General features: G+C 39.6%; 1 protein-coding gene across 4 annotated transcripts in view; it reads left to right on the forward strand.

The window, feature by feature from the left end:
- ptprub (protein tyrosine phosphatase receptor type Ub) overlaps positions 1-16,364 on the forward strand; it is a 382,270-nt gene that overhangs the window by 301,105 nt on the left and 64,801 nt on the right. For all 4 annotated transcript variants that reach the window (XM_057833549.1, XM_057833551.1, XM_057833550.1 and 1 more), the window contains 2 exons: positions 15,377-15,449; positions 15,535-15,611. In XM_057833549.1, the coding sequence (XP_057689532.1) occupies positions 15,377-15,449; positions 15,535-15,611 (150 nt within the window). The remainder of the gene's footprint in view (positions 1-15,376; positions 15,450-15,534; positions 15,612-16,364) is intronic.

Genomic DNA, 16,364 nt, shown 5'->3' on the forward strand with positions numbered 1-16,364 from the left:
CCCACTTGTTGTTGATTCTTGACAAAAAAATTAAATTTCATATCTTTATGTTTGAAGCCTGAAATGTGGCGAAAGGTTGCAAGATTCAAGGGGGCCGAATACTTTTGCAAGGCACTGTATATATATATATATATATATATATATATATATATATATATATATATTCTCATCTGTAAATTGCAACATATGAATTTATTAAATCTAATACATTGATTAAAAAAAAAATCTGTGTGTATGAGAGAATAAATAATTAGAGAATAGATCATTTTGCAAGGTGAGAGTACTTTAACACATCATTCAGGCCATGTCTAGACATATTACACGTAGAATTTTTTCTACGGTTTGGCCTATCATCCACACGCACATTTAAATGAGGGTTCTTGAAAACTGCGCCCACAGTGAAGATGTGCGAAATCTGCGTTTGTGGCACCATCATATGGACACTAATAACCAAAGATTTAACTGTAAAAAACGTCACTGACTGCGACAAGCTTTGTCTCTACGTCACACATGAGACCAATATTTACTTTTGGAGTGAATTAGACAGGTGCTTTTTAGCTTCCGTTTATTTACAAACTCTTGCTATGCTTCATATTGAAGGATGGGGGTATTATGGACAATTATTTTTCGCCCATTGTTATGAATATACTTGAAAATTAATGAATGCGGTTGGCTGTGGAAGGTTTTTTGTGCTGGTGTGGACGTAATTATTTTTTGCCGATGTATTAGGGCAGGATTCTCGCTTTTAAAAAAAAGCCCTGTGTAGACAAGGCCTCAATATATATTACTCTCATATTTCTTGAAATTGAAATATTTCACAAAGTCAGGAAAGTTGCAAATATGTGGACGTGTGGTGTAATGCAGTATATGTTGTATGTACAGTGCCTTGCAAAAGTATTCGGCCCCCTTGAATCTTGCAACCTTTTGCCACATTTCAGGCTTCAAACATAAAGATTTGAAATTTAATTTTTTTGTCAAGAATCAACAACATGTGGGACACAATCGTGAAGTGGAACAACATTTATTGGATAATTTAAAGTTTTTTAACAAATAAAAAACTGAAAAGTGGGGCGTGCAATATTATTCAGCCCCTTTACTTTCAGTGCAGCAAACTCACTCCAGAAGTTCAGTGAGGATCTCTGAATGATCCAATGTTGTCCTAAATGACCGATGATGATAAATAGAATCCAAATGTGTGTAATCAAGTCTCCGTATAAATGCACCTGCTCTGTGATAGTCTCAGGGTTCTGTTTAAAGTGCAGAGAGCATTATGAAAACCAAGGAACACACCAGGCAGGTCCGAGATACTGTTGTGGAGAAGTTTAAAGCCGGATTTGGATACAAAAAGATTTCCCAAGCTTTAAACATCTCAAGGAGCACTGTGCAAGCCATCATATTGAAATGGAAGGAGCATCAGACCACTGCAAATCTACCAAGACCCGGCCGTCCTTCCAAACTTTCTTCTCAAACAAGGAGAAAACTGATCAGAGATGCAGCCAAGAGGCCCATGATCACTCTGGATGAACTGCAGAGATCTACAGCTGAGGTGGGAGAGTCTGTCCATAGGACAACAATCAGTCGTACACTGCACAAATCTGGCCTTTATGGAAGAGTGGCAAGAAGAAAGCCGTTTCTCAAAGATATCCATAAAAAGTCTCGTTTAAAGTTTGCCACAAGCCACCTGGGAGACACACCAAACATGTGGAAGAAGGTGCTCTGGTCAGATGAAACCAAATTGAACTTTTTGGCCACAATGCAAAACAATATGTTTGGCGTAAAAGTAACACAGCTCATCACCCTGAACACACCATCCCCACAGTCAAACGTGGTGGGAGCATCAGGGTTTGGGCCTGCTTTTCTTCAGCAGGGACAGGGAAGATGGTTAAAATTGACGGGAAGATGGATGCAGCCAAATACAGGAACATTCTGGAAGAAAACCTGTTGGTATCTGCACAAGACCTGAGACTGGGACGGAGATTTATCTTCCAACAGGACAATGATCCAAAACATAAAGCCAAATCTACAATGGAATGGTTCAAAAATAAACGTATCCAGGTGTTAGAATGGCCAAGTCAAAGTCCAGACCTGAATCCCAATCGAGAATCTGTGGAAAGGGCTGAAGACTGCTGTTCACAAACACTCTCCATCCAACCTCACTGAGCTCGAGCTGTTTTGCAAGGAAGAATGGGCAAGAATGTCAGTCTCTCGATGTGCAAAACTGATAGAAACATACCCCAAGCGACTTGCAGCTGTAATTGGAGCAAAAGGTGGCGCTACAAAGTATTAACGCAAGGGGGCCGAATAATATTGCACGCCCCACTTTTCAGTTTTTTATTTGTTAAAAAAGTTTAAATTATCCAATAAATGTTGTTCCACTTCACGATTGTGTCCCACTTGTTGTTGATTCTTGACAAAAAATTAAAATTTTATATCTTTATGTTTGAAGCCTGAAATGTGGCGAAAGGTTGCAAGGTTCAAGGGGGCCGAATACTTTTGCAAGGCACTGTACATACAGTAAAGATGTAACATGCATCGTTATGGTTAGGTGGAGTGCGATGGAGTTTTAAAAACAGGTAACCATGCTTCAGTACGGCAGTGTCAGTGTGGCTTGAATGTAAGATTTACAAGCACAGGAAGGGTCCTAAACAATACATTCTGTCCTTGAAAGCGTACTTTATATATTCTGCTGAGCTTTAACCCTGTAAAATAGGACTGAAAGCCCATGGACCAGTTCTAGATTACCCAGAGTGTGAAATGTGTCTTACTTCAGAGACTAAAGCAATCTTATGTGTTACAATGTATCAAGTCAGTCGAGTAATCAACACATTGAAGTAATAGACCACTACGGCTATTTCAACCCCAAAGAGATTCATGTGTAATTTCTGCATGCTGAAAAAGTGCGACTAACTTGGCAAATGATCCTCATGTTAATAGTGAACAGAAAGTATGGAAAGCCATCAATCCTCCTCTGACATCATCCGTGAGCCCTTTGTACAGCCCATTGAAATTAATTAATAGTGTTAAAAGGCATATGGATCACACCAAGTTTGAAGGTATGAATAAATCATTCACATATGCGTCGGAAGGAGGAACTTGTCACGAGGGAAGACTAATGAGGTTAAACGTCTCAGGAGATCGTCTCAAGAGATCTCTTAACAGAAGGCAAACAGATAAAGAGACTGACTTTTCTTCTGCAAGAATTTATATGTATACATCCCACTTAAAGGGAACCATGGATAGAAAGACTTGTAGTTCTTAAAAGATAAACATTATTATGAGTTGAAATAATTTGATATTACTACCCCTCTTGATGTTTTCGTTTTTATACAATTTGTAAAATGTGTTAAATTAGTGGGTCACCATTTTTGTTGATGTCACTTGGCAGTGACGTCACTGGGTTACGCTGCCGGACTTCCAGAGTCGGACTCTAGCGACATAAACATTGTCATCTGTTCAGCCCTTTCAATTTGAACCCGAGAGGAACATTAATGAGAATGACAGCACTGTCAATATCTCACAAAACGAGCAGCAAAAGCAAAATGAACAGGAAAACGCGATGACATGAGACGAGAGTTGACAAAACCGGTGTTCTGCCAAAATGTGCTACACCAGCGAAATGTCCCACAAGAGCCGAATCTGATACCCAAAATACTACCGTGCGTTTTCAGCTTGTTTTGTTTAGATGCATCCAGACACAACATACTAAACATGCCTTAAAAAACACTTAAACGTAGTAATATCAAATAAGGGTGGTTTAAATATGTTACGTGACTAATGTGGTCAACAGATCAACAAACTGCTATAAAGCAACCACAAGAAAACACAATGCTTAAAAGTATGAGAGGGAAACACATGCAAAAAGTATTTTGAGGCAATAAAAAGGCTCAATAAAAGATTCAATGAGTACTCGCCGCTTTTAACCGATGAGCGCGTGTGTTGGACGTCTTGCTGCGTGGGAAGGAACACGGATGCAGAACACCAGTAATGTTCGTCTAATGCAGTGTTTTTCAACCGGTGTACGTGCCGTGAGAGATGTGCCGCGAGAAAGTATCTAATGTCGCATTTATATATATTGAAATGTCCATAACTGTGCGGGCCCTTGAATGGGCCATCAGACTGCAGAGTGGTGACGTAGCAGGAAGCAAGCAAGGAGGGAGGGAGAATGGCGTGAGAGCGAAGTTAGCGGTCGCATGTTGTGGATGCCACTGTTATATTGTTTATTATTTTTCATTGTTGCCACAATAAAGTGGGAAAGTCATCACAGACTCATCTCCTTTCTTTTTCCCCATTCAGTGCTGTTACAATATTTTTTTACGTCGTCGGGCGGAGTTGCAGTAGGAAGGAAGAAAGGAGTAGGTAGAAAGTCCTCAGTCGTGTGCAGATGAGCAAAGTATTACATGTGTCGCATTCAAAAACTGCTCGGATTTCTAGCCATCAACGACCTTGCTGTCCGCGACAATGTGGACCCCAGCACGTCTACTGCACATCATTTGGTTTGACTTGTCATGTGTCGATATACTCGAAAGTTCCCTTTCTGTTTAATCCATATGTGACAACCGTCAAACCTCCCCCCTGTGTTATATTCCAACCAGAGGTTGCGCTAGACATTTTCGTTGTCTGTCATTTTGACTGACAGGGTCATAAAAATCCGGTCAAAATCTATTTTTACCCGTCACTTAAATTTTTAAAATGATAATGATGACATATTCAATAGTATTTAGTTTTCATTCATTTTTAATTAATATTGTAACGCTTGCTTGGCGGCGAAAAATTAGACACGGAAGTCGTGGTATTTTTCTCCCTCTTTTTACTCTGCTTACCGCCAACAACACCAACAAAACAACAACTCCGCCCCCAAAGAAAAAGAGGCAACTATATAGACCCCAATCACCAACGTCACACAACGATCTTAATTGTGGTTGTCAGCCCAAAATCTTCTAAATATATATTAAATGCATCTTACCAGATATAAAATGACTACTACATAGTCTGTGGTGATCGTTTGGTGCCCAGATTTCTTGTCGAATTACAGCAGTCCATCTCGCTCTCCTCTTCGGGTCTCTCAGAATACGGTAGAACTTCAAGTCTCTCCGTCTATCTTCTCTGTTACTGCAACCAACCGCCACACACGCCTTCACCATTTTGATTATTAATGTTAACGAGCAGAAAAACACGCCGTAATAGGAGGCATGTACGTAGCGGTAATGTGTACACACGACGAGCTGACACACAATATGGCGGCTCCAGTCAGGGGAGGCGGAGTTGTGACGTCATGTGATTGGGGTCTATACACAGGCGGCAATCTAGTCCACCAATTGGATGACGCGCTGGCACACCGGGTGCACCAATAAGAACCTCGCGTTGATGTGTCAATCACGGTGCCGCCGCCAGACCCCGGTGACGCTACAACATTCTGACAGAATAGCCAACGACGTCATGCATTAAGAGAGACAATAGCTAATTAATATGCTCACTCGCCACCCTGTGGTCTTGGGTGTGAATTGCAAACTGTCAAAATGACGGACGGACTTCAGTTTCTTCCGTCACTGTTTTAGAAAAACGGTCAACGACGGAAAATATTCGGTTAACGCGACCCCTGATTCCAACACATTGTTGAGAACAGCAAGGTGGTTAATGGCTAAAAATCCAAGTAGTTCTTGAACGCGACACGAGCAGCACAGCGCTATGGTGCCAACCAAGTTTAAACGTCATCTCCAAACGAAACACCCGTCGCTTCAAAACAAGTTGATGGACTATTTTGTTCGCCTTCGTGAAAAAACAGAGAAACAGGCAACTTTTTTTTCTTTTTTTTTTCTTTCTTATAACTAAAAACTACGAAGGTAAATGAGAAAGCCCTCAAAGCCAGTTGCCTTGTTGCTAAATCCAAAAAGTCCCACACCGTGACAGATACATGCCTGCAAAGCCATTGTCTTCGAAATGCTCGGCCCTGATGTGGTTAAAGACATTGCTCAAGTCCCCCTGTCTGATAATTCTGAGCTTTTTCAAGCCTAACTGCTTTAAAAAAAATAATAATAATATTAATAAATAAAAACAAAGACTGAGAGCTGTTGAAAGTTGAAGAAAGGATATTGATTTTGTGTTCATCTAAACAAGCTCAAGTTTCACACTGGGTAAGTATACATACTGAGAAATTGTTTTATTATTAAATATACTGTACAGAAAATCATTTTGGAACATTTTTGGTTTGTGGTGTGCCGCGAGATTTTTTCCGATGTAAAAACGTGCCGTGAGTCAAAAAAGGTTGAAAAACACTGATCTAGTCACAGTGACAAACTACGTCATCACTCCAAGCATCCATTGCCGAATAAAACATGGCGCCCTCTGTAGGTCAAAACATGTACTAAATATTATAAGATTTTTAAATCAATGGCAATATTTTATGTGTTTCTAATAATAAATTTACTAAAAGAGAACATGTATGCCTTATTAGAACCTAGAAGTCTTTAAGTCTGAGGTTTCCTTTTAATAAAAAAAATCTGGGTTGTGATGAAAGCCATCCAATTCAAGGTCTTATACCATTTTTAATGGTTTATTGGTTTAGCTTGTTCGCACACTTCCAAAGTGAAAAGTATTTTCTTGTTGAAATGTCATTTTCGGCTTGATAATCTTTTATCACAACAGCACTGGAGTAGAGTAGTTTGAGTGTCAGCCTTTAAATAGTCGTTATGAGCTTGAAGATTTCAATGTAACGTTTACATTACTGTTACATGATAATTACCGCTCGCAGTCTTGTTTTCATCCTACAGTGTGGTTCCATTCCATTCAGGTGGACATTTTAATTACTTTCAAATGTAACCAAATCAACATGTTTTTCAATACCTCTTCATTGGAGTGCTGGCGTCAGCAGTGCTGTTTACTGTTGGTCAAGCACAAGCTAGAGCTCGACACACTGCTGTCTGTCGATTGGTCCACAGCAGCTCGAATAGGGAGAATGGATGTCAGCCCTGGTAATTGACTTGCCATCAATTCTGGTTGAATCCTGCCTGTCTCCCTCAGTCAACTGGGATTGGCTTCCTCTTGCATGTGACCTGGAACAACTAAGAATTAGAAATAGAAAATTGATAGAAGGATGTTCTCACAGCAAAAGACTGACAGTGTTCCTTAATCACCTTACCATTGCGCTGAATCTCAGAACTAATCTAGATCACATGAGCTGGTATGTAACTCAATTTTTATTCATGAGTGATAGAATTATCATGGATTTACACATATACCTGCCGGGTCTAACAGGATCCAATTCACAAGCGCTATTAAAATTTCTGGTGAATGCAAATCTAATTAATGTGATTTTACCATCTTGCCTTTTCCCAACTGGTGTTGCTGTCAAATTGTTGATGTTAAAAAAAAAAGTATAGTATCATTTGAGAAATGTTGCATTAATTTATATATTCTGTAATTTTGCATCAAATCAATTGACATTAATTCCACCCAAAAAAAAAAAAAAAAAAAACATGACCATTTTGTAATTGTTTCCTCTAATTTTACATCTCAAATAATTTGTGTTGTCAGCAGCCAGATCTCGCTATTGTGAGTATAAAATTGAAGACGTCATGAAATTGTCCTTGGAATGAATTGGATCTTATCACTTAGAAGTAGCTATTACATATGAACATAAAGAATATATGTAGCATGTCAGCAAACCCTAAATAACAACCTGATTAATCGACATGTTAGCAATGTGGAATGTTCCTCTCCTGGTAGTGGCTGCTTACCTTCAGTCACTCTAGTTGTAAGATTCATATTGAAGATCCTTGATCTCTGTGCCTTTTCCTCCAACGAATCAATTTTTGAATGAACGGTAAACTCACTCCCTGGGGAGAGGTCCATCGCTGTCACCCATTGCCTGTTGCAGTGTTCATTAAAAAAAAAAAAAAAAAAAAAAAAAAAAAGCAGACATCTTTTGTCTCTAGTTCTTAGTGTCCTCCCACCTCAAAGCTTATGGACTCATTAAACTGTCCCTCATGGGAAAAACACAATCCACTCGGAACAAAATCAATACACGACTCTTTGCGAGAGAATGTGTTTTGATGGAGTGTCTCTCAAACCGAGGAAATTGATGAGGACTATCATATTACACCTCCCTCGCAGGTGTAAGCTTTTTATTTCCCCGAGGAATACCTGTGTTCTGTAAAAACACTGATCAATAATTTACAGTGAGCTGTAACAGGGCTCATTGGTGTGGCACTTGCTGTCGTTGCATTTGTTTTCTCACCACACAAGCTTTTCATCAACTACACTAGAGTGTCGATTTGCTGGGCATCTTGAAACTTTCATTACGGCAGTTGGCCTCTCTGTACTGAGGTCAGGGAGGATGATGAACTCCTTTAGTAAATATGTACCTGCGGCAAAGGTTACCATTTAATCACCACACTCTAATTTGAAGCAATATAACGTAGAGCTTTAAAAGACTGATTATTGTGCTCTTTTATAACAAAACAAGCCTCTAGAGCACTGTCATGCAGGTAAAGGTACCAAGAAAAATCTGAATTTGGGAAACCTAAGAGACTTATTTGACTGGGGTTTTGCTGCTTTCATCTCGTTTTGCTCTTTTTAATTGATCCTCTTAACCAACCCACACCACTGATCCCTTCCAGTGAGGCTTTCTAATCAATCTTCCACAGGTTTGTATTGCTTTGCTATCCTTCAATATTGTAAAATACCCTCACTCTTTTCTCTTTATTTTTCCTCTCTCTACTCCTCTCTAGACAGCTGAGGAGCGATGAGTGCAGAGAAACAAAGAGCTGCGAGGTCTGGCATTAAAATTTAAGAGAAAGGGGAAAAGCAGTAGAGATGTACAAATGTAAAGAGTTGGGAGGTAAAGGAAAGGAGGGATTCAAAGAGAAGCGGCACATGGAACAAGTGAGGAGGAGGGTGTAATCCTATGCAGGATTTGGCGGGTTCTTGGCTCTCTTGTGGGGAGAACTGCATTGTAATCCCCTGCTCAGCATGCAGACTTTGGCAGAGTTTCATCGAATTTCCCCAGTGGCTCAAAACCGCAGGGGGTATGCCAGTCTTGAAATATGCATGTGTGTTTGTGTGCAGACATCTGAGGCGGCTATTTGTAGAACTAATTTCAACCTCCACAGTGGACCTTTAAAAGAAGTTTAGGATTACTTTTCTGAGTGAGAAGGTTTGGTAACAGGTTATTTTACAAGGTTGACATTTCTGAGTGAGAAGGTTTGGTAACAGGTTATTTTACAAGTGCAAAGATCTTCCTGTTTACCTTAAGACAGGGGTGCCTAAGTCTGATCCTCGCGAGTCCCTATCCACATCCTGATTATTTGATTCAGGTGTGTTGAAGGTAACAAGTTGGATAGGGGCTCTCGAGGACCGGACTTGGGCACCATTGCCTTAAGAGTTCACTTGTTCATGTGCCGCAAGAAGTTTTATCAGTAAGCCATGCATGCTAACTGTGACCTTAAAAGCATCCAAAATGAACCTCTTATAAAGGGATGATTTTCGAATTATGTAGTGTCCTTGTATTTTCACTAAGTAGATTGAAAAAAAAATACCCAGCTAATGCAATGTGTTATTTGAACGATAAAAACTTGCTGTTTGTTATGCTACCAAAACTTAAGTAACGATTGTGTTATCCAGGCTCTTAAGCTTTAAAGATTTATTGTGTATGTATCATCGCATTTTTGTAACATTTTAAATATACCTCAGGGAAAATTGCCTTAACAAAGGTAAGGACTCATGGGAATTCAGTATTTAACGATAAACACGTGAATGCGTGTGCCCACAACACACACACACACAAAATGTCACAACAAAATCCTTTATAATCAACCATTGATGTGTGCATAATAGCACTTAAAAACAAATTCTTTCTGTGCAAGATATACACATAGAATACCCCAATCAGTAGGACACTTGATAGTCTTAGCTCATTATTATGCAAAAGCTAGGATCTTAATCTTGCCTTCAATTAATGTAAACTCCCACCCCCAAAAAAAGCTCTTGCCTGCCTCTTCTTGCACCATTCAAATATGCTGACTGTAGTTAAATTGCTCTGTGGACAGCAAATGTTTAAACTCATTTTGGTTAGGGGAGCACATTCATGGCAATTAAATCTCAAGTAGGTCGGATCAGATCAGATCTTTGACACTAATAGTAGTTATAAATCTCAGTTTTCCCCAAATAAATAAATACATCATAAATAATTGTAAATTATGAATATTTATAAACAAACACGCATAAGACGTAGAATATTAACAAAAATAAATATTCACTTTTACTGATGTTTATCTTGTATGTTTTTAAAATGAACAAGTCTTAACAAAAATGAGTGCAATTTTAAAAATACAGGTAGTCCCAAGGTTACGAATGAGCTCCGTTCCTACGCTGGCGACGTAACTCGAATTTCCGCGTAATTTGGAATTAACCCTTTAGATACCTCTAAATACCCAACTAACCAAAAGCATGTATTATACTGTACATTATATTAATGAAATGAAATAAAAGAATATATAGATAGATAGACAGATATTACTTCCCTCTTGTAACACCGACCACACCCTAAAATACAATAATGCTATAAAGTAAATCAATAGATACATATTACAAAAACATACATCAATGGCTGCACAATAATTCCGAGGGAAATTAGGTCCAAATCTTGGGCAATTCAACAAGCAAAACTGCATCTATTAGTGACACCGGTCCAGTAGTGAAAACAAACGCTGCTCAATAAGCTAGCAGGCTAATAGCGAGCTAATTCGCCGAGCCCACGCCGTTTACCGTTTCTCTGCCTTCTTGAAATGTTAACTGCCGTTCACCCCCCTTTCTCAACGTGAAAGCAACGCTCAAAACTAACAGAGAATAGAACTGGCGTGACGTCAAACAAGTCCGAGTGCAACAAAGGAAAGCGGAGCGCACGTACACTGTAGTATAATGAAATACCAGATATGCATGGCAATTACTGTAGAGATCAACTATTTAGATTAATTAGACCTAATAAATTACCAAATTAAATAACAAATGATATACTGTACTTACCATCAATGCTGAGATGTGGTGGACGAGACAATGTTACGAGACTTTAAAAAAAAAAAAAAAAAAAAAAAAGACTGGAGAAAAAACAGCGGACAAGACACGGGTCGGAAAGTCGAAATCACGTAAGTCGGGTACCTCGTAATCTGGGCACTACCTGTAATGGGAATCAGCTTTTCCAGACAACACACATTTCAAATCTCAGTCGATCACTTATAAAACATCTAGCGCCATCTACCCATACGATTATCAGTTTTTTTAATGATGTGGACATGAGTCTAAATTTAAAATCGTTTCCATGTCCATCTTGAAATCATGACAATTCTACTTCACTGTTCACAACTTGCAAACTAAAGTGGGAAGTTTTCAGAATGAATGTATACTTGTCCACCTGCTTTGTAAATGTATGCATCATACTGCTTTGGTAGACAGTGCGTTCCAATGACAAGTAGCTCAAAATTCCCATTCGCAGAAATGTTTCATCAAACCTTAGACTTCATAATATATTATTATTACATTATGAAGTCTATGATTAAACATTGAACTTTACATGCTTGTTTTTAACCGCGCATTTAATTGTATTTACAAATACAATACAATACTTTGGGGCATATACGGATTCATCGACTACACCTCTCAGCAGCTGATAATTTTAAAGCATGCGGAGGTTTCTGCGTATCAATACATGGCAGATGAGCTACTACCGGCAGAGGATCCTAGTGCAAACACGAAACGAGAGCAAAGTACACTCAATCACATAATTCAAAACACTTTCGGTTTTATGCAAAGTGTGCATCAATGACATGCAATTATGAAAATTTTTTCAATGTGCTTCTATTCTTTTTATTTAACGGTGTCAGATGATCGCCACAATCACAGGGTTACAATAATAAAACTCTTAACAAGTCACAACACATTCAGTTTTAAGGCGCTAATGTCAACAAAAAAAAACGTGATTTTGGATGCACTGTATGAATGAACTAAAATGTGTCTGTCAGGCAGAACAACCCTCTGGGCTGGATTGGACCTCTAACGGGCTGGTTTCTGCCCATGTGCTATAAGGTTGACACTCCTGCTATAGACCCTACTCACATGATGTCACAACCACGCCTCCGCGCCATATTGTCCGTCAACTGGTCTTGTTTACGCATTACCACTACGTAAATTCCTCCTATTATGGCGTGTTTTTCTGCTCGTTAACATTAATAATCAAAATGGTGAAGGCGTGTGTGGCGGTTGGTTGCGGTAACAGAGAAGATAGACGGAGAGACTTAAAGTTCTACCGTATTCCGAGAGACCCGGAGGGGAGAGCGAGATGGACTGCTGCAATTCGACGAGAAAACTGGGCACTAAACGATCACCACAGACTATGTAGTAGTCATTTTATACCTGGTAAGATGCATTTAATATATATTTTGAGGGTTTTGGGCTGACAACCACAATTAAGATCATTGCGAGGCTAATCACCGACAACATACAGTTTCAAATTCAAGATGTTTATTTCTTCCGCCATCATTATTTTTTGAATAATATTTAGCTGGTACCAAGTGAAAGAAGCTTGTCTCGTCTACGGATCATCAGTTAAACAGGGATGTCCAAACTTTGCAAAGGGGGCCAGATTTGGTGTGGTAAAAATGTGGGGGGCTACCTTGGCTGATTTACGTAGAACAATATATTTAAACAATTTTTAGCAAGCCCTTCTGTGTGTCACATTTTCTTTATTATTATTTTTTTAAATTCATAATTTCAAAAATCTCGCCTTTGTGGCGTTCTCTTTCGACACCCGGGCTCTTGCGAAATACTGCTGCTGTGAAATTAAACTAGTTTCAAGTTGCTACAATTTCGCGCTGCGTATCTTCCTTGTAATGTTGTCGTACATGTCAGCGTGTCTTTGAAAACAGCGACTGTCTCTTTGCAAATGAGGCAGACACAGTTGTTGCGTATTGTATTGAAGAAATAGTCCAATATCCACCTATCCTTGAAGTGCTGCTCTTAAAGTTTTTCAAACTTTCGTGAGAATAGGCTGATTTTGTGTGGACAAGATAGTTGTAGATATCAGGGTAGCAGATGTCAGGCAGACACGGCGAAGACAGCGGGTCGAAAAATAGCGATTTAGGCATCAAATATGGATCTGGCGAATGGATAGACGGAAGCTTTTCCACATAACGCCTTTTATGCAACGCATCCAATGAGTTTACAGCGTCTGAAAGCACGGGGGCTTCCATGAATTGCTCTATAAATTGCACGACAAATTGAAACCGTTAAGAATACGGATAAACAATGACGGACACTATGGTGGCCGGATACAGCGACACGTCATTGTGTGACGTTGGTGAGTGGGGTCTATAGACAGTTGTAACTATGCACCTAATTCTGTCTCCTTCTTCTTCTCTTATTATTTTATCAAAGAATTCATGCTTGCGGACGTCAGAAAGAGGCATAACACTATATTTCACAAGAATCTGTGTGTGTCTTTCTGTCCGGCTTCACGCTGGGACTTTGACTTGCTCAGCCTCAAACGTTGTTGGATAGTGCATGTTGGTCAGAAAAAGACCATGTATATACTTTTTAAGCGAGTTCAACAAAGGGCCTCAACATCAACTAAAATACGAAGATTCAAAGGATTCAGAGTCGGTAAAAGGTTTCATAGGGTTTTTATTGTTACTGTTATGAGTGTGACAAAAAAATCATGTGATATTTTGCATCCCAAAAGCTTATCCATATGCTCATGCCAAGAATCAAGATATCGTTTTAAAAAGGTGTCAATGTTTTAAAAAAAATAATTAAGAACCAGCAAGTTGCTACCAAAATCTTCCACAATGATAGTGTTTCAGTTAACTCTATGGCTGCCATTGACGGCACTCAACACACAATCCATTTAGACCGGGAAGGGCGAATGAATTGTTCTTTCATTCGAAATCAGAGCATTCAAAGTCATTCTTTCCGATTTTCCGAGGATTCCCAGGTCACTTTCTGTTCATTTTGAGGCATTTTCAGGTCGGTTCCTATTCAGTTTGAGTCACTGCCTATTCATTACCGGGTCACTTTCTGTTCTGTTACCCAAAATCAACAGGACGTGACCAATAAAATGCTCCAAAATCAACAGGAAGTGACTGAAAATCAATAGGTAATAACCTTAAATGGCCCAAAATGACCTCGTTGCCTGGCATTGGCTGCCACGGACCGCCATAGAAGTGGGACGGACCCGTTTGAAGTGGGAAGGGTTCATTCGCTGCCACCCTCCCAGTTCAGAAGGATTGGACGTCTACTAGTTATAAACTTATAGCAGAAGGATGAAGTTTATTAGTTGTTATGTAGAATCATTTTCTCAACGTATCGCTAATCATTGTAACGCCATATCATGAGCTTTGTATCGCAAATCGTATCGTATCTTGAGGTAACGAGAGGTTCCCACCCCTATTCACTGTACAGGGCACAGTGAAATCATAATTTAGTGTTGAAAAAGCAAAAATATGTGCCATCTGTGACTGCACTGAACTTTAGTTTGAAACCAATGGACAGTAGCCATACACGAGAATGGACTTTATTCTTGTCTGGCACGGCCAGACTGTTCTCCCTGTATTTTTCAAACACTGTGAGAATAGTCTGGGACCCAGCCCATTAACCGTCCTCTCGAGCAAGCACAAAATCAACCGTCCAATCAGATTTGTTTATATGCGTGACGTGTTCTTGACGAGTAACGTCACTCTTCCGCGTCGGAAGTCGTCTCCACAATAACACAGATGGCGAACAGGAAAGCCGAGGATATGTTCCAATCCACGGTAAAATCAGTTTTAAATTGCCTATAAACAAATCGACACAAGTCATTGACAAAAGTCGGTCTCGCGCTAGCCATGTTGAAAAAACTCCGCTCTCCTCGTATGTCTACTTCCGCGCGCAAGTCCCTCGTCGCTTTACTAACGTGACGTCCGCCCGTCGCTGATTGGTCCGCTCCGCTGTCTGTTTACTATCGCTTGCTCCGCCCTGGAAATTTTATCGACTGAATGGTGGCCAGACTCAATAGCTGGAACAGTGGTGAGTCTGGTGTACCAGGCTAACTTTATTCTATATTCAAATACAAGGTATATATATTTTTTGTAGCAGCTCAAGGGTATGTGAAAAAAGCAGCTTAGTTACACTCAAAAGGTCCAGAGATACAATGCTCTCAGCTCTGTTCTATTTAATTTCATAGCTTGCATGTAGCGTCAAACCTCCCCACAAAACCCAACGGTTCTTGAACTAAGCTTTCATTGTGAATTACAGTTATGCTGGTTCAAACAAAATGTGCCCTATTTCCTTTACAGACTTTGAAAGGTTGATGGCGAGGGTTCCTCAATATGCATTACTTTTGTTCTCTCCGCAGAGTTTCTTTGACGGCTGGGACTGCACTAAGAAGAAAGACAAAACCAAAGGAAGACATGATACCTTATTGGGATGTAAGTCATCAAAGTGAAAAACATGCAGTATAAAACACTTTTCATACTTTAATGTGCGTCTACTCCTTTTGTCTAACCGTGTCAGATGATCGCCATCGAGTCAAGCTCAACCCTCTTTTGGGAGACCCCAATTCCGACTATATCAATGCCAACTACATTGATGTAAGTTTTATTCCCTTTGACTTTTTCCTCTTGTTTTTGACCGGAGATATAAAGAGTAAACTCCCAGTGAGCACTCACAGTCCCTTACTCTCTATGTCCTGTAAGCCAGTCAGGTAGTCCACTGTCACCTGGAAGCATTCACTCATCAATGAGCCAGACAAAATCAGCTTTCAATTTTATTAAAATTGGAGTATAAATTCATTTAATACCTTGGAAAGGAGATGAACCTTTTGTAGGATGACACTAATCCCTCTAAATGAAATTGATTTGATGTTATTCAAACTCTAGTGGAGCGTGGGCGGAATGGTGTGGTGGAGATGGCGGATTAGGGATAGTGGATAGGTAAAGATCCTTTCCGTTGTTAACTTTGAGTGTTTTCCACTTGATTTGTGCCATAGCAATTCTCACCTGTAATCAGAAATCTTGTAAGTTTACTGATTCCATGTATTTCCAGTCACACCTGTTCTTGTTCTTAAACATGCTGATTTGTTTCAGAAAGGCCAATTTCACAGATAGGAAAGCTATATACAAAAAAGTTACTTGTTAGGAACCAAAATCAGTCTGCATTTAGAAAAAAATAAAGTTCCTTGCAGCTAAAGATAGAACTACACTACATGCTTGTCCCTGCTGTGGATTTGTTGAGTTATGTCAAAGGAAGTGTGGAAATCTGATATAGATTCTTTGTCTCACAAGATTTATTTCACACGCTTCGCAGTAGGACTCGATACGGTGCCACTGTGAGAAGCTGAGGCA

This window comes from Corythoichthys intestinalis, chromosome 4 (assembly GCF_030265065.1).
Source record: "Corythoichthys intestinalis isolate RoL2023-P3 chromosome 4, ASM3026506v1, whole genome shotgun sequence".
Taxonomy (NCBI): Eukaryota; Metazoa; Chordata; class Actinopteri; order Syngnathiformes; family Syngnathidae; genus Corythoichthys; species Corythoichthys intestinalis.